This window comes from Mustelus asterias, chromosome 22 (assembly GCF_964213995.1).
Source record: "Mustelus asterias chromosome 22, sMusAst1.hap1.1, whole genome shotgun sequence".
NCBI classification, from domain to species: domain Eukaryota; kingdom Metazoa; phylum Chordata; class Chondrichthyes; order Carcharhiniformes; family Triakidae; genus Mustelus; species Mustelus asterias.
In genome coordinates, this window is record NC_135822.1 from 30912450 (window position 1) to 30939622 (window position 27173).

The 27173-nt window shown below is 44.7% G+C and overlaps 1 protein-coding gene across 1 annotated transcript; it reads right to left on the reverse strand.

Moving 5' to 3' along the window:
* Positions 1 to 432: 432 nt before the first annotated feature.
* LOC144509990 (CTD nuclear envelope phosphatase 1-like) lies at positions 433 to 26250 on the reverse strand. Its single transcript, XM_078239072.1, has 8 exons — positions 25965 to 26250; positions 17216 to 17282; positions 13215 to 13333; positions 9955 to 10026; positions 8298 to 8414; positions 6064 to 6175; positions 2400 to 2484; positions 433 to 1156 (listed from the first exon to the last, which is right to left on the reverse strand). Exons 1-8 carry the CDS (start codon positions 26064 to 26066, stop codon positions 1096 to 1098), a joined length of 735 nt encoding a protein of 244 aa, XP_078095198.1. The 5' UTR covers positions 26067 to 26250; the 3' UTR covers positions 433 to 1095.
* Positions 26251 to 27173: the final 923 nt, after the last annotated feature.

Genomic DNA, 27173 nt, shown 5'->3' on the forward strand with positions numbered 1-27173 from the left:
CTATCTTATAAATTCACCCCCATATTATACAATACACAATTTTCAAGCAGCAATCCCGTCACAGGGGTCAAGAGCAGAAATGGAGCTCACTTTTCCCTCCTCAGACCAGAGGGGTAAGGCTAATTCTAGCATTGTCGGAGACTTTTCTAGACTGCATGGTTCAGTAACGTGGCACATAGATCCTTTTACCTATCGAGTCAACAGACAGGTCTAGAAAGAGGAGAGGTGGGGGAGAGAGAGAGAGATAGCGAGATGATCAAATAAAATGCAAGGTAATTGTGGAAATCCTAGTGGAGATGAGCAGGATTTCAACTGAAATTGCCAGTCACTGATGAGGAGAAGCTAATTTCAGGCAAGACGGATGGTTGCAATGATAGTTAAGTTGCACCACTTCAGGCCACAAATGAAGTCATGATACAAATCATCCATTATTGTACTAGAAATGAGATTTTATTCTTCATTTGATATGCAATTATTAATACTGTTTGATAAAAGCTGAATTGACAGAACTATTCACATTAGGGAGGAGCTTTATAAAAATCTAGGCCTAAACAAAGCCTTGTTCTAGATTTGTGGTTTAGCACCATTGACAGGCTCAGACTTGGGATTGCTTCTCCTGGTCAAACAGCTGGGTGAAAACTTGGCATCATACGGAAGGACGGAGCAGATAAAAAAAGCTCACCTCCCTTTCAATGGGAAGCAGCCTGGTCACCTTTTGACCCATAAATTAATTCTCATGAGACTGTCTTTTTTTTTCCATAATCAAACATTAAAAGGCAGAACACTTCAAAAGAAAAACTCCCAACTCAGACAACTGAGCGAAGTTTAGCTGAAAAATACCATTTTATAAACAAAAAGATATATTAAAATGCATTGGACGATGCACCATTCCAGCACGGATTTGAACGTGTGTAACATTCACATACATTTCTGTCCACGCAGTAGTAAACAGGTCTTGACTATCCACTGAGCTTATGTCACTTCATGCATACTCAGAACCCCCTCCCTGGAGTGCAGGATTTACAATGTTCAAAGCTCAGGAGGAGATAGCATGAGCTGTCAACAAGGGTACACCAGAAAAACCTAATGCAAATGTCACCATAGTCTATGTTGGTGGAGATTCCGACTGAGGACGGACCGAACATCCGACGTAAACCTGAAGGAAGAGGAGGAATAAGAAAAATCAATTTAGAGCACAACTGACATTTTGTATCCCCGTTTACTAACCGCACCCTCCACCTCTGCCCAGCCCAGCCCATTATTTTCTCCTTTCTTCATTAGATGAGGCAAACACTTGCTGGGATGCGGTTCCATAGACGACAGCAGTCCTTTGCTATTCCTCTCTTTATTTCAGGAGAAAGTCCGAATGGGTTCCATGAGGTTATTTGACCACAGGTGGAAGGAGGTTACAGTACGAGTCATTGGTTAACATTCAGCAGCAAGGACACGTGGGGCAGCACGGTGGCGTAGTGGTTAGCACTGCTGCCTCACAGCGCCAGGGACCCAGGTTCGATTCCTGGCTCAAGTCACTGCCTGTGTGGAGTCTGCACAGGTTTCCTCCGGGTGCTCCGGTTTCCTCCCACAGTCTGAAAGGCGTGCTGGTTAGATGTATTGGCCATGGTAAATTCTCCTTCAGTGCACCCGAATAGGTGCTGGAGTGTGAGGACTAGGGGATTTTCACAGTAACTTCATTGCAGTGTTAATGTAAGCCTACTTGTGACACTAATAAATAAACTTTAAACCTCAACACAGAGGGAGATGAAGCAGTGCATTGGTGTTGAGCATAAACAGTGGCATAAACACCACCATCTGCAAGTTCCCCTCCAAGTCACTCACCATCCTGACTTGGAAATATATCACCATTCCTTTGCAGTTGTTGGGTCAAAATCCTGGAATTCCCTCCCTAACAGCATTGTGGGGTCAATCCACAGCACATGGACTGCAGTGATTCAAAAATGCAACTCTCCACCACCTTCTCAAGTGCAACTAGGGATGGGCAATAAATGCTGGCCTAGCCAGTGACGCCCATGTCCCACGAGTGAATAAAAAAATCCCCCTAAACAATGCTGGAAATTGGAAATAAACATCGGGAATACTGGAAAATACTCAGGAGGTCAGGGGTCTTCTGTGGAGCGAGGAATAGTGTTAATGTGAACTGTTAGCAGATAGTATACAAAATGCCCACTAAACCACTGGAGCGAGATACACACTTTTGGATAACAAAAAAAGAAAACAGAGGTGGACACACAATGTTTCCAATCAGGTAGGGCAAGAATTCATCAGACCTGCTCTTTGCAAGACACACGAGTTAAATAATCCTTAAAAGGTAACATCCATGAAGTTTGACCAGCATGAGAAATTCACAAAGCACGCTATATGCAGTAATTCAGTCAACTTACCTTAATGCATCAAGCATAGGTAACAGGTTTAATAAAGCTGTATCCCCAGGATCGCTGAACCAAGATTTTATCGGAATAGCATTATCTGTGTGGGGAGGCAAAAAGCAAACACAACTTTAACACAACTTTCCAAGGAAACTACACAAGAAAAAGTCCATCCAATGTCCCATCTATCCTTCTGCTATTGGATCTAAATGTTGCTTCTCCTGTTTACATTTATGATCTCCAATCCTACAAGCCAGAGTTGTTTTAAAATAAGCAGTCATCATTTACATCAAGTCTAACAATTGCGCTCTTTATAACGAAAGAGACATCATACTATCCAATTTTTAAAAACTACTGTTCTGCTGTCAAGGTGCTCTCTGTTTAATCGGGTCCATCACAAGTGAGCAAAGCCTAATTTGTACCATAGAATTCCTACAGTGCAGAAAGAGACCATTCAGCCCATTGAGTCTGCACTGACTCGCTGGAAGAGTATTCCACCCAGGCCCTCCTCTCCCCCTCTGCCCATAACCCCACGCATTTACCACTGCCAATCCACCTGACCTACACATTCTTGGAGCGCGAGAGGAAACCGGAGCACGCAGACACGGGAAGAATGGGTAAACTCCACACAGGAATTTACCCAAGCCGGGAATCGAACTTGGGTCCTGGCGCTGCCAGGTGGCTGTGCTAACCACTGTGCCACCAGTTGAGGTAAGGTAGAGGTCAACTGCAATCAATGAAGCAGGTTTACTGATCGGCAGGTGCCTTGCACATTTTTGGCTGTACCTCAAAAAAAGAAATCCAATGCTAAATGTCTGAGTTTAACCAGCTCAATTGTGGACTGGTCTCAAAAGATGATTCATAGTCAAGTCACACACTTCAAAAAGCTTCCTTCCCTATCTAGAGTATAGAGATTGAGGGGATTAACATCTGTCCTCGTAGATCAATGCCTCCCCTTACACCTTGAAACGATTCCCTTTGCTGTTCAAAAGGAACATCCTACTCGGAAAATATTGTTTCCATTGAGAGAACAAGATTCCATTAATGAGACTGTTAAATAACCAACTGTGTCATGATAGACACCAGTGGCCAATTTGCTTCATAAATAATTCACATTAGATTTGTTGATGTAAACACAGCGTCCATTTATATTTTAATCCAGACTAAAATCCGAATTAGGAACAGGGAACAGAGGCCTCGAGCCTGATCCGCGATTCAATTAGATGACAGCGGATCTGCACCTCAGTGCCAGTCTCTTGCCTTTGCCCCATGTCTGTAATTATCTCTATTTTGAAAGTTCCAATTCACCAAGCATTCATATTATGGGCGTTTGCCAAAGAAAGTTCCAAATTCCTATTATACTTCTGAAAAAGCACTCCGTTTTCAATGGTTTAGCTCTGATTTTAAGATTGTGCCCTGTGCTCTTGATTCTTCCAATAATGGAAACCGTTTTTCTCCATCTAACCCATCAAATCCTTGTAATACCCCCAATTACATTACCCCCTCAATCACCTTTACTATGCTGGAAAAGATCAGCAGGTTTTGCAGCATCTGTTAAAGTTTATTTATTATTTATTAACACTGCAATGAAGTTACTGTGAAAATCCCCTAGTTTCCATACTCTGGCACCTGTTTGGGTACACTGAGGGAGAATTTAGCACGGCCAATGCACCTAATCAGCACGTCTTTGGACTGTGGGAGGAAACCGGAGTACCCGGAGGAAACCCACACAGACACAGGGAGAACGTGCAGACTCCACACAGACAGTGACCCAAGCCAGGAATGAAATCTGGTCCCTGGTGCTGAGGCAGCAGTGCTAACCACTGTGGAGAGAGAAACAGAGGTAAAACTTCAGGTCCATATGACTTCTCTTCAGCAGAACAGTCATATGTCAACTCAGTTTCTCTTTCCACAGATGCTGCCAGACAGGCTGGATTTTCCCAGCATTTTCTGCTTTTGTTTCAGATTTCCAGCATCTGGGGCAACATGGTGGCACAGTGGTTGGCACTGCTGCCTCACAGCACAAGGGTTCAATTCCAGCCTTGGATGGCTGTGTGGAGTTTGCATATCCTCACTCTGTTGTGTGGGTTTCCTCCGGGTGCTCCGGTTTCCTTCCACAGTCCAAAGATGAAGGTTTAGGTGCATTGGCCATGCTAAAATTGACCCTTAGTATCCTAAGATGCATAGGTTAGGAGGATCAGCGAGGTAAATGTATAGGGTTATGGAGATGGGGTGGGCCTGGGTTGAGATGCTCTCGGAGAGTCGGTGCAGACTCGATGGCCTCCTTCTGCACTGTCAGGATTCTATGATTCGATTAATTCAGATCACGTGTCAAGTTTAGGCAACCTGTTCTCCAGGTATCATTCTGGTGTTGGACCAGAAAATAAATGTCTGCAATCAATTGCACAGATTGTAGACACATTGGCAGAGAGTTAACAGTAGCAGCAAAATACACAGCCTTCAAGTATTGAAGAGGAAGGGTGAATGACTACTTGTGTAATACAAGTATATTCTTCATGCTGTCACTGGATAACTGTAGGCAGGAAAAGCACATTAAAGCATATATTAAATGTTCAGTAAGACTTCCCCTCCATTGTTACATGTCCTGTTTCAACCAAAGTTTGTGCGTACAGATCATAATTTACTGCTGGGAAATTTTCAAAGTTTAAATAATACAAAAGAAAAATTACATAACAATGCACCCATAAATTTCCCATTGAAATATATCATTGCTTTTAACTGAAATGCAACTGACGGAAAGGATGCGAGCGTCCTTGAAGGGGTGCAGAGGAGACTGAACAACCCGGTCCCAAGGATGAGGGATCGGAGTTACAAGGATAGGGAGGGAAAGCTGTGGTCATTCTCCTTGGAGCATAGAAGATAGAGGAGTGATGTGACAGAGATGTGCCGGATGAGGAAGTCAAAAAAGCTGTTCCCCATTAATGGATTGTACAAGGACTGATTTAAGGTTTTGGACCAGAGATGGAAAGGGAGGATGCAAGGTAGATTTTTTTTAAAATGCAGCAAATGATGATGACCTGGAACTTGCCAACCAGGAGGGTGACCATGATGTGGAGATGCCAGCGTTGGACTGGGATGGGCATGGTAAGAAGTCTCACAACAGCAGGTTAAAGTCCAATAGGTTTATTTGGAATCACGAGCTTTCGGAGCGCTGCTCCTTCCTCAGGTGAGTGGAGTGACTCACCCAATGAAAAGAGCAGCGCTCCGAAAGCTCATGATTCTAAATAAACCTGTTGGATTTTAACCTGGTGTTGTGAAACTTCTTACTACGGAGGGTGGTAGAAGTGGAGTTGATCAACAATTTCAAAAGGTAATTGGATGAGCAACTGAGGGAAACAAACTTGCAGGGATACAGAGGGCGAATGGGACTGACTAGCTTGCTCTACAGAAGGCTAGCATGGACTCAACGGGTCAATTGGTCTCCTTCTATGCTGCAATGACTCTAGATTAGTCACAAAAAGAATAAAGTTTACTATGACCAGGAGTTAGAATACAAGTCACCCATCACTGAGTATATTCAAATTTAGGTAAATAAGGGATATGGGGAGTGAGTGGGAAAGTAAGTTGAGACGGAATATCAGTCATGATCGTATAGAATGGCTGATCAGGCATGAGGAGCCATATGGTGTATTCCTGCTCCTATTTCTTATGTTCTTACCTGGGTGCCCCCTGTATGCACTGGGCGAATTATCTAATATTACAATACTCGAGAGATCACTGTGAATGGCTGCAAGGTCTTTTACATAGCTGCCCAATTCAAGTGTACAGTGCTGAGGAAAGAATAAAATAACAGTAAACCACAAAACTGCATTCAGTATAAATTAACAGAGTAAAAATTCACACCATACAGGTCTACTATTCTCCTTTCATCCCCAGCTTTTCCACCCATACCCACCCTCTGCTCCACTCAGAAGATTATTGTAGAATCCCTACAGTGCGGAAGGAAACAATTTGGTCCATCGAGTCTGCATCGACAACAATCCCACCCAGACCCTACCTCCGTAACCCCACACATTTACCCCGCTAGTCTCTCTGACACTAAGGGTCAATTTAGCATGGCCAATCAACCTAACCTGAACACCTTTAGTGTGCAGGAGGAAACCAGAGCACCCGGAGGAAACCCACGCAGACACGGGGAGAACATGCAAACTCCACACAGACATCCAAGGCTGGAATCAAACCTGGGTCCCTGATGCCGAGAGGCAGCAGTGCTAACCACTGTGCCACTCAAGATGACATCGAGGGCCTTGCTGGGCTAGGGTTTCACTAGCACCATTTCAAACCCCACCCAAGCGAGCACCATTCACATCAGTACATTGGTAGGCATCACAGAATGGTGATCCTGTCCCAGCAATCAAACGGGCTTCCAGTTCATGGATGGACAAGGGGGGTTAGGTTAATGTGTCCCCGCTCTAACCCATGGGATGTTTCCATCAATGGAAATGGCCACACTGCTTTGCCTCCCAGATTCAGCTAAAATTCAAACCAGGCAAACCCCAGGTCTGTTAGTCACCTCTTGGCGGACGGGGTGAGGGGTAATGAGGGAAAGGGATGCAGTAGTATTTTCATTCTTCTCCTCCCTGCAACTGTGACTCCCCAGGAATAGCCAGCATTAAATAGGAAATGGACACTTTTCCATTTGAATTCAATGGAATGGAATCTGCGCTTTTACCTCCACATGCACAGGAATTCACCGTGCATCTTAGAAACATCTCATGAACACAGACTGCTCTGTAGGCAGATACTAGCAGCAGCGGAACCCTGGGGCTATTATTAAACATGAAGCAGCTATGCACAAAGGCTTTCGGGGAAAACATGTGATACAATAGAAGAAATTCCATCCCTCCATTATCATTGTTCCCTTTGCATTACAGATGTCTTAAAAAAACACATGCAAGAAGTTTTCTTACAACAATCAGCAAACATTTTTTATTCTTTTACAGGATGTGGCTGTTGTTGACTAAGCCAATATTAATTGCCCAACCCTAATTACCCTCCAGAAGGTGGTGGCGAGCTGCGTTCTTGGATCATTGCAGACCATGTGGTGTAGATACACCCACAGTGATGTCAGGGAGTAAATTCCCAGATTTTGACCAGAGGCAGTGAAGGAACGGTGATTCAGTCCCAAGTCAGGATGGTGTATGGCTTGGTGGTGCGTCTGCTGCCCTTTTGTCCTTGCAAGTGGTAGAGGTAGTGGGTTTGGAAGGTGCTGTCGCAGGAGTCTTGGTGAGTTGCTGCAGTGCATCTTGTAGATGGTACACGTTGCTGTTACTGTGTCAATGGAGGAGGGAGTGAATGTTTAAAGTGATGGAGGGGTGCCAATCAATTGGGCTGCTTTGTCCTGGGTGATGTCAAGCTTTTTGAGTGTTGTTGGAGCTGCATTCATGTAGATAATATTTTAATCACACTCCTGACCTGTGCCTTGTAGATGGTGGACAGGCTTTTGGGGGCAAAGTGGTGGTTATCCATTGCAGATTCTCAGCCTCTGAACTACTCTCCTAGCCAGAATATTAGACCACTTAATCATGGTCTGTATTACTGTTGTAACCTTAGCACCGTACAAGCAAAATCTCAACACTTATTTTAATATGATTTTGTTCCTCTCAATGGATTTATCGAAATAAGAGTTACAATAAACTTTATATATATATATATATAAATAAAAAGAAAGGACAAATGAACCCCAGTTTGTGTAAAAGCAGAATACCTAGGGCTGGTGTAGAGAGTGAGCACACACAGGAGGAGAGTATGAACAGGACAGGATGAAAGAGAGAGAGAGAAAACACACAAGAGCAGAGAGAAGAGAAATTATATCAAACTTCACTCACGAGACATTGTTTCAGACATCTCATTACACTCTGCGCTGGTTATGGAGCATCTGCTGTTCCGTACCTGTCTGTAGTATCGTCGATTTAATATTTTCTTGTTGTTGTCTAGTTTGTCTGCTACAGCTGCACCATAGATCTCCATACTAGCGGTGAAAATCACTAACTCGTACCACTGGCTGGCCTGGCAAAAGTACACAGCCGCAGCTGCTTATTAATGCACAATTTATTTAGCAGTTAAAATTTTTTTTAAAAACCCTCATTTACTTATTTAATGGCAACAAATGTTGACAGTGATGTAGATTTAGACCCTGAACGTACTTTGGCATTGCTTCCACTGCTGCTAGCAGCCAAAAACCCTTCATGTCAAAAAATCGGCTAACTGATCAGGAAGTGGAAGTGTAACTACAGGGATTATAGGAAAAGCATTGTGATGCACAGCAGCTTAGCTGTGCACTGCACACCAGATCACTAGTTACAGTCTTCGTGTGTAGCTAGTCACTGCGTTTATACTCTATGGCTGCAAACTCAACTCAGATTATAATGGAGACCACACCCAATGCTTCTGCTGCCTTGGAAAAGCAGCTAGCATCATCAAGGACCCCACACATTCCCGGTGGAAGAGGGTAAAAGATACGAAAGGCAGATCACATACCGACCGACTCAAGAACAGCTTCTTCCCTGCTGTCATTAGACCTTTGAATGGACCTACCATATATTAAGTTGATCCTTCTCTACACCTTAGCTGACTGTAACACTATACCCTGCATCCTCGCCTTTCCTTCTCCCCTATGTACTCTATGAATGGTATGCTTTGTCTGTATAGCACGCAAGAAACAATACTTTTCACTGTGACAATAATAAATCAAATCAAATCACAACAACTTGGATTTACACAGCATCTTGATCAATGCAAAATATCCCAAGGAACATCAAGGAAGCTTCACCAGGCCAGTAAGCTGTAAACGCAAGTGCAGACTGGAGAGCCCACATTACATCATTTCTGCTTTTGCGACTGTAAAGCTGCAGAACAAAGACGCTGTAAATCACTAATAATCTCACTGCTTGATGGGCCAACCCTCAGCAGTTCACCTCATCACAGAATTGTACAGGGCCATATTGACCACAAAACAACCCAAGTTCAGCAGAGTTTGGACTGAGTTGATCTCAATCAAGGAATCAGTGGGGTTACTAGAAACGGCCCTGGTGCTGTTAAAGGTAGGAACAGGAGGCACACTTAAATCATTGAGACCCTGCTTGCGATTGCTATCCAAAGTTTCCCCAAGAGAAACAACACAGCACAAAGACTAAGGTAGTTTCAAACTGGACTCTGATGCCCCCTGCAGACGCACTTGATGAATAACCACATGGATGAAACACTGGCAGGAACCACCGCACCCCAAGCTTTAAGTCCCATAGAACCAAATCTCTGCATGAGCCTGTACCGTGGACCGGTATCCCAGCATTGCTTAACATGTCATCGCACCCACAGAATCATCTCCCAGCACGTCAGTTGCTCGGAGTAGAGAGAAAGGTTGAAGGGCACAGTGGGGGAAGAAAAGGAAGACTTTTTAATCCCCCTTCCCTTTGTCAGAAACAATCTAAATAAATCCAGGGAACTAAATGAATTTGTGGTCTGCGCACTTTATGGGTATTGGAGCATTTTTGTTCTAAAGTGGGTTAGTACTGTACTTTAAGATTCATTGTGTTTCCAGCTAACTTACCACTTCTAGAAAGAAGTCCACATGAGGCCTTTTATGTACAAAAAATCTGATTGGATGTCTGTCGACAAGTACCTGAAGAGAGAGAAAATGTTTCCTTAAATAACATTCTAACCATAAGCATAGGATCCCTACAGTGCAGGAGGCCATTTGGCCCAGAGAGTCTGCACCGATTCTCCGACAGAGTATCCCATCCCATCCCCATGCATACACCCTGCATCTTGGGACACTAAGGGACAGTTTAGCATGGCCAATTCACCTAACCTGCACATCTTTGGAGTGTGGGAGGAAACTGGAGCACCCGGAGGAAGCCCACCCAGACACGGGGAGAATGTACAAACTCCACACAGATAGTGACCCAAGGCTGGAATTGAACCCGGGTCCCTGGCGCTGTGGCGCACCAGTGCTAACCACTGTGCCTCCCTGCATGGAGCACATAACAAAACATCACTCACCATAAAAGGAGTCCCTGCCCAAGTTTAAAACGAAAAACCTATTCAGTTCTATTTTGCAGCACAGTTTATCACGAGGCTGATTAAAAAGGAAGTTCACACAACCTCACAGTTTGATGCGAAAGAAGCTTCTCCTCACCTCAACTGCTCCCACCATTTATAACAGCTCCGTTAACCAGCAGTGCAGAAGAGAAAGAAACTGCATTTAATTAAAAAATATATATATAATCACCTCTCTCAGGACATCCTGAGTGCTTGCTAATCAATCGACTACTTCTGTAATGCTTCCCCTCTATTGTCCAGTTGTGGGGAGCAGCCCATGCTTTGTTAAACTTTTACCCATTAAGCCACACCGAAATCATCTCTAGCAATGGCCTCTCTGGCCCATTCCTACATTGTCACTTCAGGAATTCCTCACCCAAGATCTATTCCTGGTTCCCTCTTCTTCCTCAAATACGTGGCACCTCTCAACCGCACCATCCAAAACCAACGCGGTTTGCTGCTTATATAAACAGCAGTGATGGCTACCTCACTTTGCTGTGTCTGCATCACCAGGCCGCTTGTCCAACATGCTGTTTTGGATGAGTGGTAACTTCCTCCTACTAAATATTAAGACCAAAGTCTCGTCTTTCATCCCCAATACAACCCCCCACTAACTCGTCACCAACTTCCATCTCCTTAGACTGCCGCTCACCCAAAGTGCCCTCGGTCTTATTGACCAAACAGACCCTTGCTCCCCAACACGTCAAACTTTTAATTTTCCCGATTGCATTTAAATCCCCATGTCATCTGTGTAACCTCATCCAACACTACACCAACTGCTCCAAACTCTGTTCCTCAGTCTCTTGACTCTGTATACACTTTCAGTTCCCATTAGCAACTACACTTACAGTCCCCTATGTGCTGGAATTCCCTCCTGGAACCTGTCTGCTTCTGCACATCCAACTCCAAGTTGCTGCATAAAACCCACCTCAAACTAAGCTTCTGACCACCCCTCATAATCTCTCCATTGGCTCCATGCCATTTTCTGCACACTCTTGACGTTCCACACAAGGCTTTCCTAGATTAAAGATGTTAGAGGTAGGTTCTTTACTCAGAGAGTAGTAAGGGCGTGGAATGCCCTGCCTGCAGCAGTGGTGGACTCGTCAACGTTGAGAGCGTTCAAGTGGTTATTGGATAAACATATGGATGATATTGGAATAGTGTAGATCAGAGGGGCTTTAGATTGGTACCACTGGTCGGCGCAACATCGAGGGCCGAAGGGCCTGTACTGCGCTGTAATGTTCTATGTTCTAAAGATGGCATGCAAATATAAATCGTTGGATCAACTTTGAGGTTCAAAATATTTTCCTTCGGCAAGGCAAATCTGAAAGTACAGAATCTAAATTTTACTGCTTGGGCATTTTTCACGTTATGTGAAATGAAATCAGGTGCCCACCATTACCCATCATTCAAATCCAAGGGACAACAACATCATTTCAGTTCATTGCACTTTCCCAGGAGAAAAATGACTTTCCACTGGGATGAAGATGGGAAACATTTGTTGTTGGTGTTTAAACACTTAAATCCAAATGTGTTGTTGAACATCCACTATTCGCCCGCCTCCACCCCCTCCCCGCGTCCTCCCTCCCCAGCAATTCCCTGTTTTCATATCAGATTTCCAGCATCCACAGTATTTTGCTTCCGCTTGGTGTCATCAGCCATTTTTATAGCTTAATGGATGTTAGCCATATTTCAGGGCAGCCCGAGCAAGCCAGCAGTACAGTTTTTAAAGCATGGTTTCTTGCACAGACTTCCAGCCAAGCAATTTAAAATTACAGCAACAACTTTTGAATGCATGTTTAATTCTGCATATGCTTTGACAAAGGGTCATCTGGACTCGAAACGTCAGCTCTTTTCTCTCCTTACAGATGCTGCCAGACTTGCTGAGATTTTCCAGCATTTTCTCTTATGGTTTCAGATTCCAGCATCCGCAGTGATTTGCTTTTATCTACATGTACAGTGTTTGTCATTGCTGATGCTCCGAATACACCTCGCATTACATTAATAGCCCATTCCAACCTAGCTACAGCCTCGTTGTTGCTGGAAGTAGCCCTGCAACATTTAAAAATAAAGGGAGACTCACGTGAAGCACTCTACAAAGGAGTTCCCTAACTAAAAGGGCCAACAAACATTTCAGCTTGGCAACTAAACCCAATGCAAAACCAAAATTTGTGCGTGTGCATGTCTGTGTGAGAGATACCCGCGTGCCTTCACCATCCCATATCCCCAGAGAGAGATGTGGACTGCAAACTCTCATCTTGCCATCTAGGGCAGGCCACACCAAAGCACTGCATCACTCTGTTTGGTTCACATCAAAGTCCCAACCAATCTTGAACAGTCGCCTGATCTGGCTGTCAGGAGCAACAGGCGGTGCTGCTTGTGTCAACTGACACCACGAGGGTGGGGAAAGGGGAACTAATCCTGGACTTTCTAAAAGGTTAACAGGCAGCCTTCTCAGCACAGAGAGATCATGTCAAATATCACGCAGGCACACCATTAAATCATTCACTCCAACACAACACTGAATTATGCTGCATCGATAACAGCCTCAAACAAGTGGTGTTATGGATACCATATTCTACTGAAAACCACCCAAAGAAGAGGCATAGCACTAAACCTACATTTAAGACCAGATTACACATACCTGAATATTAGGATAGCAGGATCGTGGCAGAGAATTATTCTCACACAATTGCTGCATCTTCTTCAAATCAGAACTCAAACAAAGGCCAATGTAATTTTGCCCAGGTTCATAGTCACTTGCCTCACCTTTAGCATGAAGTCTGGCGGTGTGCCTGGCCTCACTGTCGGTTTTAACACGCCATCGTGATGCGAGTGGATTAATGTTTCATCTAAATCTAAAACTAGGATTTTCCTTTTCATTTGATCTGAAAAGAAAAAAAATGGTTTCGATGATGCAAGTTTATTAACGCTTGGGCTGATGTTAATGCAGCATCATGGCATTCCTTTAACCAATAAAATCGCAAACCCAAGAGTAACGACATGCCCAAACTTCAGACAGATCAGAGGCAACCCTTCCTTCAACAAATCAAAACCAGCACCATCTAAACAATGTATAATAAAGAACATTCTAGAAATGTCATGGCATATAACCTTTAGTACTGGATTTTGCACCATCCGCCACATACTCCTAAAATTGATTATTTTGATTATTAATTTTGTGTGTTCACGAAGAATATAAATCTCCTCTTTAACATCTGCTCCTCTTCCCTACCTAAAACTGCCAAACTCTACAGCAGCCTGGAATATATTCCCCCAGCGGAAGGCAGCACACTTACCCTCAGCTCTGCACCAAAGGATCCAACCCAAAGCTAAGTCTCAAAAGCACATCACGAGTGATTGAGAGTGAATTTTTGCATCTCTCACGAGACCTGCTTCTCACCTCCAATACACTGCATTGCATTTGAACTAGTAATATTCAGTGCCTTTGCAGCCAGAGTTTCTCCTATTTACTGTCCTAAACTTCAACCTAATCAAAGACCACTGTGAAGCTCTACCGCTCGTCATCTAAGCCCCTAAACTTTTACTGATCAATGCACCAGACAAGAGCCTAATTCACCAGGCCTACACTCTCCCTTAGGGACAGACTAATATTTTCTGAAGAGAGAGACATGTTGTTGAAGCTTTTCATCTTGCTCTCAGCAGGACAAATGCAAGAATGCCGAATTTCATATACCACAGGAGAAAAGGGTGTTGACTGGGTGGCAAGTCAACGCTGATTGGCCGGGAGTTGTCATGGAGAAAGCAAACAGCCCATACTTGCAAAACCCAAGACAAAACATCTACTGTTAAGTGGCGATTCTGCAATTGGGCAGCACTTGCTGAACATTCCCGAGTGCAATAATAGCTACACTAACGACCAATTTAAGATAATCAGTCGAGCTTGTAATGTGGCTCATTTACATTAGCTGGGTGATCTATAGTACATGAGTCTCAAAAAGTTAGTCTGCAGGTGCAGCATGTAATCAAGTTGGCTAATGGAATGCTATAATTTATAACAAGAGGAATTGAACACAAGAGTAGGAATGTTATGCTACAGTTATACAGGGCATTGGTGAGACCGCATTCCAAATACTGTGTGCAGTTTCGGTCTCCTTAGTTACGGAAGGATATAAATGCATTGGAGACGGTTTGGAGGAGGTTTAACAGATTTATACCTGGAATGAGTGGGTTGTCTTAGGAGGAAAGGCTGGGCTTGTTTCCAATAGAGTTTAGAAGAGCAAGAGGTGAGACTTGGTTGAAGTATTAAGATCCTGATTGATATTGAGAAGGTAGATGTAAAAAGGATGTTCCCTCTTGTGGGCAAGTCCAGGATTAGGGGTACTGGGGGAAAAATTAGGGGTTGCCCTTATGGGACAGAGATGAGGAGAAATTGTTCTCTCAGAGGGTTTTGCAACTTTGGAACTCTCTGCCCCAGAAGGTGAAGGAAGCGGGGTCACAGTGTTTTTAAGGTGGAGATAGGTTGATGCCTGTTAGGCAAGGGAATCAAAGGTTATCGAAGGATGGGTAGATGAGGAATGTGGAACTCAAAACAGAGATCAGCCAGGTGGAACCAAATGGTCTGCTTTTGCTCCCATTTGATGTGTTTGCATGCAGAAGCAACATACATTAATACGCAGAGACCCATTCTCTGTAAAGAAAAGGAATATGTTCAAGCATTGCGTTTAGTTTGAATCCCCCTTGCTTTTCCCATCGTGACACCTCAGGCAGAGTCAGCCTGCCAACCAATCAGCACCCCTTCCTCTTGTAGTGATCATTTGAAATTTGGCGTTTTTGCATTTATCCTGATGTGCGCAAGATGAAAAGCATTGCCAACATGTCTTATTCAGAAATATTCAAGCCCTGTACTACTAAGCAATTCATATCTTCCTTTACTGACCAACACTTACTGTTGTAACGCAAAAATATCGAATTTCAACTGCAGCAACCTTAGCCAATTAAAAGTTATAAGCAGGACCTAAAGAGTAGGCTGCTGGCTGATCCACAAAAGGAAAGTTCCCTTGAAGCCGTGGAGAATAAACCACAAAGATTTACAACTTAATTGATTTGAGACAAGCTTTGAAAAAAAAAGTTAATGGGGTGAACACAGAGAAATTAAAACTAAACGACTGAAAAGTTCTTTTAAAAAATATATTTTTGCAGCTGACTTATTAGCTATTCTAAACACTGGCAACAACATTTATTCAGTGTGATTTATAAAGACCAGCCAGCCCAAGGAAACCATAATATCTGCCTTCTAAAGGATTAGCAAATTAAAAACACATTTTGCAGTAGCCTATTTTTTTTTTAAAAAACCAGAATTCAGTTTCAGCTAAAATCCTCCTACCACAATCACAGGACTGGAGAGGATAATGGACTATAGTGCTGTAATTGACAACCCAGGATGGAAAGTTAGACAAAACCCTACATATTCACCACATTCCTCGCCAGCTCAGTCAATGCGCTAATGCAGTTTTCATATTTGCCCATCAGTGGAGGAACACTGCAATTCTTTTTCAATCACCAGTACTCACAAGGTTGAGCATTTTGACAATTTTAAAAGACATTTCTCAGCACCCAGGGTTAACCTGATAGCTCTGCGAAAAGAAACGCCTCATCTGCTGTGATATGTGCACAACAGCAAGGCCCCCCAGGCTTGTGCTAAGTTGGATGACCTTATCCTCTGTGGCAAGGGCAATATAGACTCATTATTTCTGGGTTAGGGAGAGCTGAAGCAATGTGAAAAAAAGTGTAGAAAATAACAAATACTGTGTCTGGCTAGTGCTTCAGATATGCACCAGATTTCAGCAAAAGGAAAGTTGATCATTTAATGTTAAATTGACCTGTAGGCTGAACTGTAGCGGCATATATGAGACTGCACAGCCCCTCCAAACAGCTAGAGTGATTAACCAGAGATGCAAGTTGTTTAACCAGACTCTCCTTCTGAAGGCCTGTCAGCAGTTTAAGTTTATTTATTAGTGTCACAAGTAGGCTTACATTAACACTGCAATGAAGCTACTGTGAAAATCCTCAAGTCGCCACACTCCGACACCTGTTCGGGTACACTGGAGAATTCAGCACAGCCGAAGCATCTAACCAGCATGCCTTTCAGACTGTGGGAGGAAACCAGAGCGGCCGGAGGAAACCCACGCAGACACGGGGAGAATGTGCAAACTCCACATAGGCAGACAGTGACCCAAGCCGGGAATCGAACCTAGGTTCCTGGCACTGTGAGACAGCAGTGCTAACCACTGTGCTACCATGCTAGTAGATTGGGGGCTATCACCCAAGCTGCCTGAGCAGGGCTTGTTAACTAGTGGAGAGTCCACTTGCCAACCAATCAGCACTCTTTTCTCACACAGTATAAATTGTTGTTCCTTTTACATTTGGTATTATTGTGAATTGTCCTGGTGAGTGCAAGAATAAATGCTTAAACAAAAAAAAAGTCTCTTCTTTTCAGCAATAATCTTTCTGCACTACCAAATGATTAAATGCAAAATGCTCGTGCACAATCTTCCTCTGCAGGCTGTCAACAGATAAGCAATATAACGGTCACCGTTCTCAGCAGAAGCAGCACTCTCTCTTTTGCCTATAAATGAATTGACAACCCATGGTCAGCTAAGATCTTGTGTTCTCCTGCCAAAATGCAGGAACCTCTGAAAATGCAGAGAATTTAAAAATTGTCACTGGACGTCACAATCTATGCAAGCACTAAAAAGGATTACGTTGTACAAAAGGCATCATTTTTAGATCACAGGATTAGTACTTACTTATTCTGACGCGGGAAAGAGGAGATAGAGGCAGAATGTCATAGCGGACTGTCTGGTATTGGATGATCTATAAAACAACAAATGAAATGTTAGGCAAGATTCCCTCCTGAGCAAAGAGAAGGTGCCGTGGATGCTGGATGAAGCAGGGTCCCTGTGGCCTTACAATTACTCACTCCAGCTGGCTCTTATCCTTGCAGAACAGACACACCCACTTTAATGTTCAAGATAGCTAAATCCACGAGGAAATCCCAGCGAGAAGGTTTGTGGAAGACCTCAATGCAAAAACATTTCCCAACAGGAAGGAAAAGTGCCCACTTCAGGAGACGGACTGGGATTCGAGGCAGCCTCATTAGGGTCAATGCCATTAAGTCAGTTAGGATTGTATTCGAAGAGCGAGAGGGGAATCTCGTAGAAACTTATAAAATTGCACTCAAACCCTTCTTCAAACATACAAAGGTTACCGAATAGGGATCATAATGGGAACTACACAACCACCGCCATCTCCCTCCCCCTCCCCCCCCCCCCCCCCCCCCCGCCCAACTCCATCCACAGCTTCGGTGGCCAAAGTCAATTCTAGTAACCCCGTCTAGATCAGCAGAACTCAGACTGGAGATCAATCCTGGTCCGTGAGACTCAGCATCAAACTTGAAACCCACTTCTCAATGCATCACACTTTCTCAACAGCACTTCGTGTGTAGCTTATGTTCAATGCCTTCCTTTAACGCTCATCTCCCATGGCACAGTGGCAAACACTGTTGCCTCACAGCGCCAAGGACCCAGGTTTGATTCCCGGCTTGGGTCACTGTCTGTGCATTCTCCCCGTGTCTGCGTGGGTTTCCTCCAGGTGCTCCAGTTTCCTCCCACAAACCGCCAGACATGCAGCTTAGGTGCATTGGTCATGCTAAATTCTCCCTCAGTGTACCCAAAACAGGCGCCGGAGTGCACAGTAACCTCGTTGCAGTGTTAATGTAAGCTTATTGTGACACTGATAAATAAAATAAATAACCAAAGTGGTTGGTTGCTGCTTTTCAGCTGTTGTTCTGTGCATTACTAGAACCACCATTTTAAATTCAGACAATATTTACTTTTTGTTGATGGATTCTAGTCTAATGCCCCGTTTACACTTCACTTTCCAAACCAGAACGGCTCCACAATCATTCAGAATCCACTTCCAGATATGCAGTTGAACCTGAACGGAGGTAGACCAGGACAGATCTAAACCACCGTGCCCTGATTCCAATCTCACAGCTCCCCTACTGCAGGACAAGTGCGGGATTGCACATCCGATACCCCAGATCATATTGTAGGTCAGCAAGGAATAGAGCTGTAAATCTTACACATGCTGTGGAGTCAGGCAGGTCAGGGAGACTTACATTGATCACTAAATGCTATACTGTAGCACCTTGCATAGCTTTTAGAAGATACAATGAAGTTCCACAGGACCTTCTGGATGCACATCTTACAGCGGCGTGGTGGCACTGCTGCCTCGCAGCGCCAGTTACAGGTTCGAATCCCGGCTTGGGTCACTGTCTGTGCGGAGTCTGCACGTCCTCCCCGTGTCTGCGTGGGTTTCCTCCCAAAGATGTGCAGGTTAAGTTGATGGGCCATGCTAAATTCTCCCTCAGTGTACCTAAATGTGTAGATTAGGTGGGATTAATGGAGTAAATATGTGGGGTTATGGGGATAGGGCCTGGGTAAGATGCTCTGTTGGAGAGTTGGTGTAGGCTTGATGAGTCAAACGGCCTCCTTCTGCACTGTAGAGATTCTATGATTCCATGAACACTTCTTCAACCAATGCGATACACTCCCGAGAGAGCCTTGCAAAAGACTTTGAGGAGCCTGTAAAGAGCAGCTAAGCAGAATGTAGGATTATTTTTAAACATTAGCCATAATGCGATTCTTCTATTCCACTTTTTTCCCCTTCTAACATTGTCAGCCTCTTGAAAGTGCTGTCTCCCACTGGGATACATACGCAGAGCTGGAAGGCACCTTCCAGCATTTCATCTGAGCTACTGTTCTTCCTATGTAATACTCTGCTACAACCCAATATCTGGCTGTTTGGTCCTGGGTGTCACCACAGGACTACTCTCTCCAATCTTCACATACACCTTCCGGCAGGGGGCAGTCAGGAGCATAACACAAGATGCAGTAAACCCTTTGGCTGGAATTTTACTGCCTTGCCTACCCCGGAATTGGGGCAGACAAGACTCGCAGAACGGAATTCTCCATTGGTCTCGGGTGGGTTTTACAATCTCGCCCGAGTGAGGTCGTAAAAATCCCGGTCTTTGAGTCTGCGCTTCCATTCAATATCCTTAAGTCCATAGGACACAGGAGCAGAATGAGGCCACTCGGCCCATCGAGTCTGCTTTGCCATTCAATCATGGCTGATATTTTTCTCATTCCCTTTCTCCTCCCCCAGACAAAATCTGTCTCTCTCAGCCTGAAATATATTCAATGATAGAGCATCCACTATTCTCTGGGATAGAGAATTCCAAGATTCATAACCCTCAGTGAACAAATTTCTCCCGATTTTGAGTCTTAAAACGATCGGCCCCCTATCCTGAGCCACCTTGTTCTAGATTCAAGTCAGGAGAAACAACCTTCCAGTGTCTAACTTGTCAAGCCCCTTCAGAATATTGCGTTTCAATGAGATCATCTCTCAAACTCCAGAGAATATGGCCTCAATTTATTCAAATCATAGGACAAGCCTCTCATCCCAGGCACCAATCTAGTGAACCTTCACAGTACGGCCTCCAATGCAAGTATCTCCTTCCTTCAATGAGAGCAAAACTACTCCAGATGTTGTCTCAACAAAGCCCTGTATAATTGCAGCACCTTCTCTATTGCTGTACTCTAATTCCCCTTGCAATAAAGGCCGTCATTTGCCTTTCTAATTGCTTGTTTCACCCGCAGGTGTACTTTCTATATTCCTTGTACGAGGACAGCCAAGTCCCTTGGAACATCACCAAGGAGAGGGAAGCTTGATTTTCCATTTGGAAAGCACTCAATAATTAGCTAACGAGGCAGAGAACGTGTCAAAATCGAAGTACGGGTTAACTAGATGGTTAAAGGAGCAGGACAGGGAAACTGGGGAGCCACCACAGGATTAGGACTGGCCAAAGGGGGTCATCAACAACACCGACTAGTTGAAGTGAGCAACCTGTTTCGGTGCTGCTAGTTCCATGTAAATGCCCATAGGATTTTATTGCAAAATCTTGGTGTGTTTTTCCCTAACCTGAGTATCTCAAACGGAAAGCATTCAATTTCCCAGCTAGCACCCCTCATCTTGGAGCTACCTGCATGAAAAGGCAGCTCTGGGAAATGAGTGTGCCTTGCAGCATTTTAAAGGCATGATGGTAGTGGAAGCTAAATTTAGCTCCAAACACAGCAATTAGAGTGAGTGGCTGTTACAGCAGTTGGTTCAGGAATCATTCCACAGCGAGCGAAGCTTTCTTTCCCCTTTCTCTCGTCCCCTCGACGACAATAAATGGGGGGGAAAATCACAGGAGCAATCGTTCCCTTAAGAAACTGTGTCAGTCTTTGATTATTTACTACACCCTGAATTGTTAGTGTTGCTTGATCCAGGGAACAAATATAGCATATTCTGGTTCAGTCATTTTTGCTTTTAAAAAAAAAACCCCCTCAGCGATATCCAGCAAATTCAAACGGAAAAAAAGGAAAATAGTCAAAATTTTACATTAACACCAAAATCATGCAGGGTGGACTTTTTGCTTTTAATCCAGATGTTACAGCCCAATCATAAAATTATACTGCAGCTTTCATCCAAAGCATTATCTCATCTTTGTTACTGATTAATTGCTGGAAAAGTCAAATTAATTTTTGATTTACCCCTTTTAAAAACAGATCAGTTATATGACAGTGTGTGCCTGCTCCTCCTCATCCCCCTGCAGAAATTCACTCGTCAGCCAGCTTGTTATGCAACACTTCTTAAAAATGGCTCACAGTTTAAAATGTTAACTCTTCTTATCCAATTTTCCTCTATTCTTTCAGCAGCTGACTCACGGTCCCACCTCACGCTGCCCACTGCCACTCCCAGTCAACTTAATCAGCTAGTTCAATACTAGCAGGGAATCGTAGCTGTCTGATCCATATGACCACAGCGTGTACTCCAGTGACCCATCAAGAGTTCCAAATCTATCTCCTCTCCAAGTCGGCCTTTCTTTGTTAACTCCACCAAGCACAATAGAAGACTTTGGAATCGGAAAGCATATTCCAAACTCCTGATGGATCTGGCTCCTGGAGCTATATTGCCTATTCCGAGTTCCTAAGTGATGTCATGAGGACACCCGCTATGGGCAATATGCATTTCCAGTTGTTTATTTTGCAATTTCCCCAGCTCACTATTAGTGCAATGTCCAGGAGAACCAATTTAACCCCATACTGCTCCAGACTCAAAGCTTTCAACCTCCCACCCCACATAATGCAAATATTCACATATACACAACTATATCACCCATAACACTTCATTCTGTAAGTTATGTTGGCACTGAGCATATTTTCACTCTGGAGTGGACATACTATAGGAAAACCAGAAAATTTAGGTTTATTAGTCACAAGTAGGCTTACATTAACACTGCAATGAAGCTAGTGCGAAATTCCCCTTGTCGCTACACTTTGGCGCCTGTTTGGGTACACCGAGGGAGAATTTAGCACGGCCAATGCACCTAACCAGCACGTCTTTCAGAGTGTGGGAAGAAACCGGAGCACCCGGAGGAAACCCACGCAGACACGGGGAGAGTGTGCAGACTCCGCACAGAATGACCCAAGTCGGGAATCGAACCCGGGTCCCTGATGCTGAGGCAGCAGCGCTAACCACTGTGCCACCCAAATATAATTTAATATTGATGCTCAAGATTGTCGCCTCAACCAATTCCCATTGCTTATCACAAGTGAAAAACTCCAATCACAATTTGGAGGAAAAAATCTTCAATCACACTGCCGGCTGGTCTCAGATCAAAGAGGCATGGACATTTCACACTTTAGATGTTAGCAATACTTTTTCACATATGCTTAACTCCACCCACTTTTTACATTGTTACAGGTGGGTTAGTCTCATTGCATACCCATGTAAAACAATAAAAGTCAGGTGGAAACATGGAAGGTTATCGCAAATGGAAGCTTCTGTCTGAATAACCTCCTTGAGGAAGTTACATCCCAAGTGGTAATATCTATGACATCATCACAGAATCCCGAGTGTAGAAGGTGGCCACTTGGCCCATCACGTCTGCACCGACTCTGAGGGTATCTTACCCAGACCCTCTCCCCCACCCCCATTACCGTACACATTTACCATAATTAATCCATCTAACCTACAGATTCTTTGGGACACTATGGGACAATTTAGCATGGCCAATCCACTTAACCTGCACATCTTTGGAGTGTGGGAGAAAACTGGTGCAGCCAGAGGAAACCCACGCAGACACGGGGAGAACATGCAAACGCCACACAGTCACCCAAGGCCAGAATTGAACACGGGTCCCTGGTGCTTGAGGCAGCAGTGCTAACCACTGTGCCATCATGCCACCCTTAAATCTTGTACCTAGAAGCCCTTGGACAAAACTCCACAAAAATGGCTATTAGTTAAGCTCAAAAATATGGGGAGTCAGGGTAAATCTTGGGTGTGCATAAACCAAATGGCTATAGAGCAGAAAATGGGTACTAGTTACTTCAGGGCTGTGGGACAATACTGTGTACAGTTCTGGTCACCTTATTTGAAAAAGGGTATTGGAGGCACTGGCAAGGGTACAAAAATAAAGATTTGTCTGTGTGGAATTTGCACATTTTCTCCATGTCTGCGTGGGTTTGCCCCAGTTTCCTTTCATCCAAAGGCTGTGCTAAATTGTCCCTTAGTGTCTCAAGATGTGTCAGTTAGATGGATTAGCCATGGTAAATGTGGGGGATTACAGGGATATAGAGGGGGAGATGGCTTGGGTAAGATACTCTGTCAGAGTCGGTGTAGACTTGATGGGCCAAATGGCCTCCTTCTGCATTACGGGGATTCTACGATCAAAGCCAATAGCAGACATGCAAGGAAAGCATAAACAGATCAGATCTCTTTTTCTGTCCAGAGAAAGCAGAGGATTAGCCCAATAGAAATCTTTAAACTTATGAAAGGCTTTTCTTGGCAAGGAGAGTATTTTTACACTTATACAGAAAAGCAAAAATAGAGGCCATCACTACAAGACAGTCACCAAGAAACCCGATAGGAAATTAAGGAGAAACATCTTTAATCGAGAGTGGTGAGAATGTGGAACTTGCTACAACACATCGAAGTGAATGGTATAGATATATGTCAGGGGAAGCTGGACGAAGATATGAGGGAAAAGGAATGAGAGGGTTATGCTGAGATTAGCAAGGATGGGAGAGGATGAATGCAGGCATGGATTTCTTGGACCAAAAGTGTTATTGGAGATTTGTTTGTGCGCTGTATCTTGGATTTAATTCTATGAGGGGTAGGGAAATTCTGGCATATCCCAGGGATTGGCGTTTTGAAATTAAGGGGAGGCGATGGTCGAATGATATCATCACTGGACTATTAATCCGGAAACTCAGCTAATGTTCTGGGGACCCGGGTTTGAATCCCGCCACGGCAGATGGTGCAACTTGAACTCAATAAAAAAATAATCTGGAATTAAGAATCTACTGATGATCATGACACCATTATCGACTGTCAGAATGAGCTGACCAGCTATCCAATTAGACTGAATAATACATATTTAATACAGGCAAGTCATAGAATCCCTATAATGTAGAGGGAGGCCATTCGGTCCATCAGGTCTGCATCAACTCTCCAACAGAACTCTCCACCCAAACCCTATCCTAGTCGCCCTCACTAATCCTCCGAACTTGGAACACTAAGGGACAATTTAGCATGGCCAATCCACCTAACCAGCACATCTGGACTATGGGAGGAAACCAAAGCACCCGGAGGAAACCCACACAGTCACCCAAGGCCAGAATTGAACCCAGGTCCCTGGTGCTGTGAGGCAGCAGTGCTAAACACTGTGTCATCTTAATGCAACATATGTACTGCCTCCATAACGGTGCGCAAATAATCAAGTTACAGAAAAGACTTGAGTTTTATTAGAATCAGATTTAAACAAGTCCCATCAATAGACTACAGAACTATATTGCTAAAATAGTGTCTTGCCCAAACTAGACTCCAAGCACCAGCCTTGATTCTGGCCACAAAAACATTCAAACAAGGAGGCAGTATTAAGAAGAGCTACAAGCTATCCCCAGTCTTAGAGGTTCGAATTATAAAGCTAGATTAGAGAAATTAGGGCAGCACGGTGGTATAGTGGTTAGCACTGCTGCCTCTCAGCGCCAGGGACCAAGATTCAATTCTGTTCTGAGTCAGTCTGTGCGGAGTTTGCACGTTCTCCCCATGTCTGCATGGGTCTCCTCCAGGTGCTCCGGGTTTTCTCCCACAGTCCAAAGATATGCAGGTTAGGTTGACTGGCCATGCTAAATTGCTCCTAGTATCAGGGTGACTACAGGATAAGTGTGTGTGGTTACGGGGATAGGGTCTGGGTGGGATTGTTGTTGGTGCAGGCCTTGATGGGCCCGATGGCCTCCCTCTGCACTGTAGGGATTCTATGATTCTAAGTCAGAAATACGAGCTCTTCAGCCTTTAAAGGGAACAGCATGGTGGCACAGTGGTTAGCACTGCTGCTTCACAGCGCCAGGGACCCAGGTTCGATTCCCGGCCTCGGGTCACTGTCTGTGTGGAATCAGAGAATCAGAGAAACCCTACAGTACAGAAAGAGGCCATTCGGCCCATCGAGTCTGCACCGACCACAATCCCACCCAGGCCCTACCCCCATATCCCTACATATTTTACCCGCTAATCCCTCTAATCTACGCACCCCAGGACACTAAGGGGCAATTTTAGCATGGCCAATCAACCTAACCCGCACATCTTTGGAGTTTGCACATTCTCCCTGTGTCTGCGTGGGTTTCCTCCAGGTGCTCCGGTTTCCTCCCACAGTCCAAAGATGTGCGAGTTAGGTGGATTGGCTATGCTAAATTGCTCCTTAGTGTCAGGGGGACTAGTTAGGCTAAATGCATGGGGTTATGGGGATAGGGCCTGGGTGGGATTGTGGTTGCTGCAGACTCGATGGGCTGAATGGCCTCCTTCTGAACTGTCGGGTTCTGTCTATGTCTAAAGGAGACATTCCAGAAGTGAGACATTCCAAAATGGTTTGAAACAGTTGAATTTGGAAAAAGTGACTAAACTAAACATTGATTTCAGGGATAAAGCAACAAAAGGGAAGTTTAAGAGTGACACCAGGGAATTCTCCTTTAAGAGAAGTCAACACAACAAATGGACTCTGGAAGAAAAGTCCCTCTGATAGTTCAAGAGATAATAGGATAACGCAATGGAGAGACTTCAGGGTCATTCTGGATGGATAAGGCAAGATGGGCAGAGTTAACTCACGCTGCAAAACACCTCAAGTTACACTGATCTCTGGTAGCCTTAAAACTAAAAACCACATCCCTCCACCGTTACTCAAAGCAAAACACTGCCTCCAACTTTAGACTGACTGGATTTTACAAAACAGTTCTGGCAAATATAGAAATTGCACTCTCCATCTCCCCCCCCCTTTCCCACTCCCTCTCTCTCATTCCTCCTCTCCCCTTTCCCATTCCCTCACTCCTCCTCTCTCCTTCCCTCACTCACTCTCTCTCTCTCCCTCCCCTCCCTCACATTCTCTCCCTCACTCACCGCTCTGACTTGTCTCCGGGCCGCCTGCACACACACACTCCACACCTTCACCGCCAGCCACACGAAGCTGCGGAGCCCCATCAGGAAGTATTTGCTGAACATGCTGCCGAGCCCGGAGCCCCCTCCCCCAGGCCGGGCTGACCTGCTCCTGGGCCTGGCCTGGCCTTGCCCCCGGGCCGGGCTGCTCCTGGGCCGGGCCTGGCCTAGCCCCGGGGCCGGCTGCAGGCTCCTCCGGCCGCTCCGAGTTCCGGGCCGCGCTCCGCCGCCGCCGCCATCTTCACTTAAAGGCAAGGTGCCGGCCTCTTAAAGGCAACGTCTCCCTAATGTCGGCCGACTGTCTGCCAGGGGCTGAAAAAACACCCTCACTCTCTGTAAACTAACTCCCTCAAACTCCTCACCCTATAAACTCCTCACTCTCTATAAACTCACCCTATACACTCCTCACTCTCTGTAAACTCCTCACTCTCTATAAACTCACCCCTATAAACTCCTCACTCTCTGTAAACTCACTCCCTCTATACTCCTCTCTCTATATACTCCTCACTCTCTATACACTCACACTCTCTATAAACTCCTCACTCTCTGTATACTCCTCACCCTCTGTAAACTCCTCACTCTATAAACCCACTCCCTATAAACTCCTCACTCTATAAACTCACTTCCTGTGGAGGGGGGGTGGGGGGGGAAGTGATGGCTAGACTATGAATCCAGAAACTCAGCTAATGTTCTGGGGACCTGGGTTGGAATCCTGTCCATGGTAGATGGTGGAATTTAAAGTTAAAGTTTATTTTTTAATCACAAGTTGGCTGACATTCACATTGTAATGAAGTTACTGTAAAAGTCCCCCAGTCGCCACACTCTGTTCGGGTACACTGAGGGAGAATTTGGCATGGCTAATTCAACTAACTTGCACATCTTTGGATTGTGGGAGGAAACCGGAGCACTTGGAGGAAGCCCACGCAGACACAGGAAGAATGTGCAAACTCCACACAGACATTGACCCAAGCCTGGAATCGAACCTGGGTCCCTGGTGCTGTGGGGCAGCAGTGTTAACTACTGTGCCACCGTGCTGCCCCTGATATGAATTTAATTTTTAAAAATCTGGAATTAAGAATCTACTGATGACCATGAAACTATTGTTGATTGTCGGAAAACCCATCTGGTTCACTAATGTACTGAGTTTCTGGATTCACAGTTGATAATAGCCGA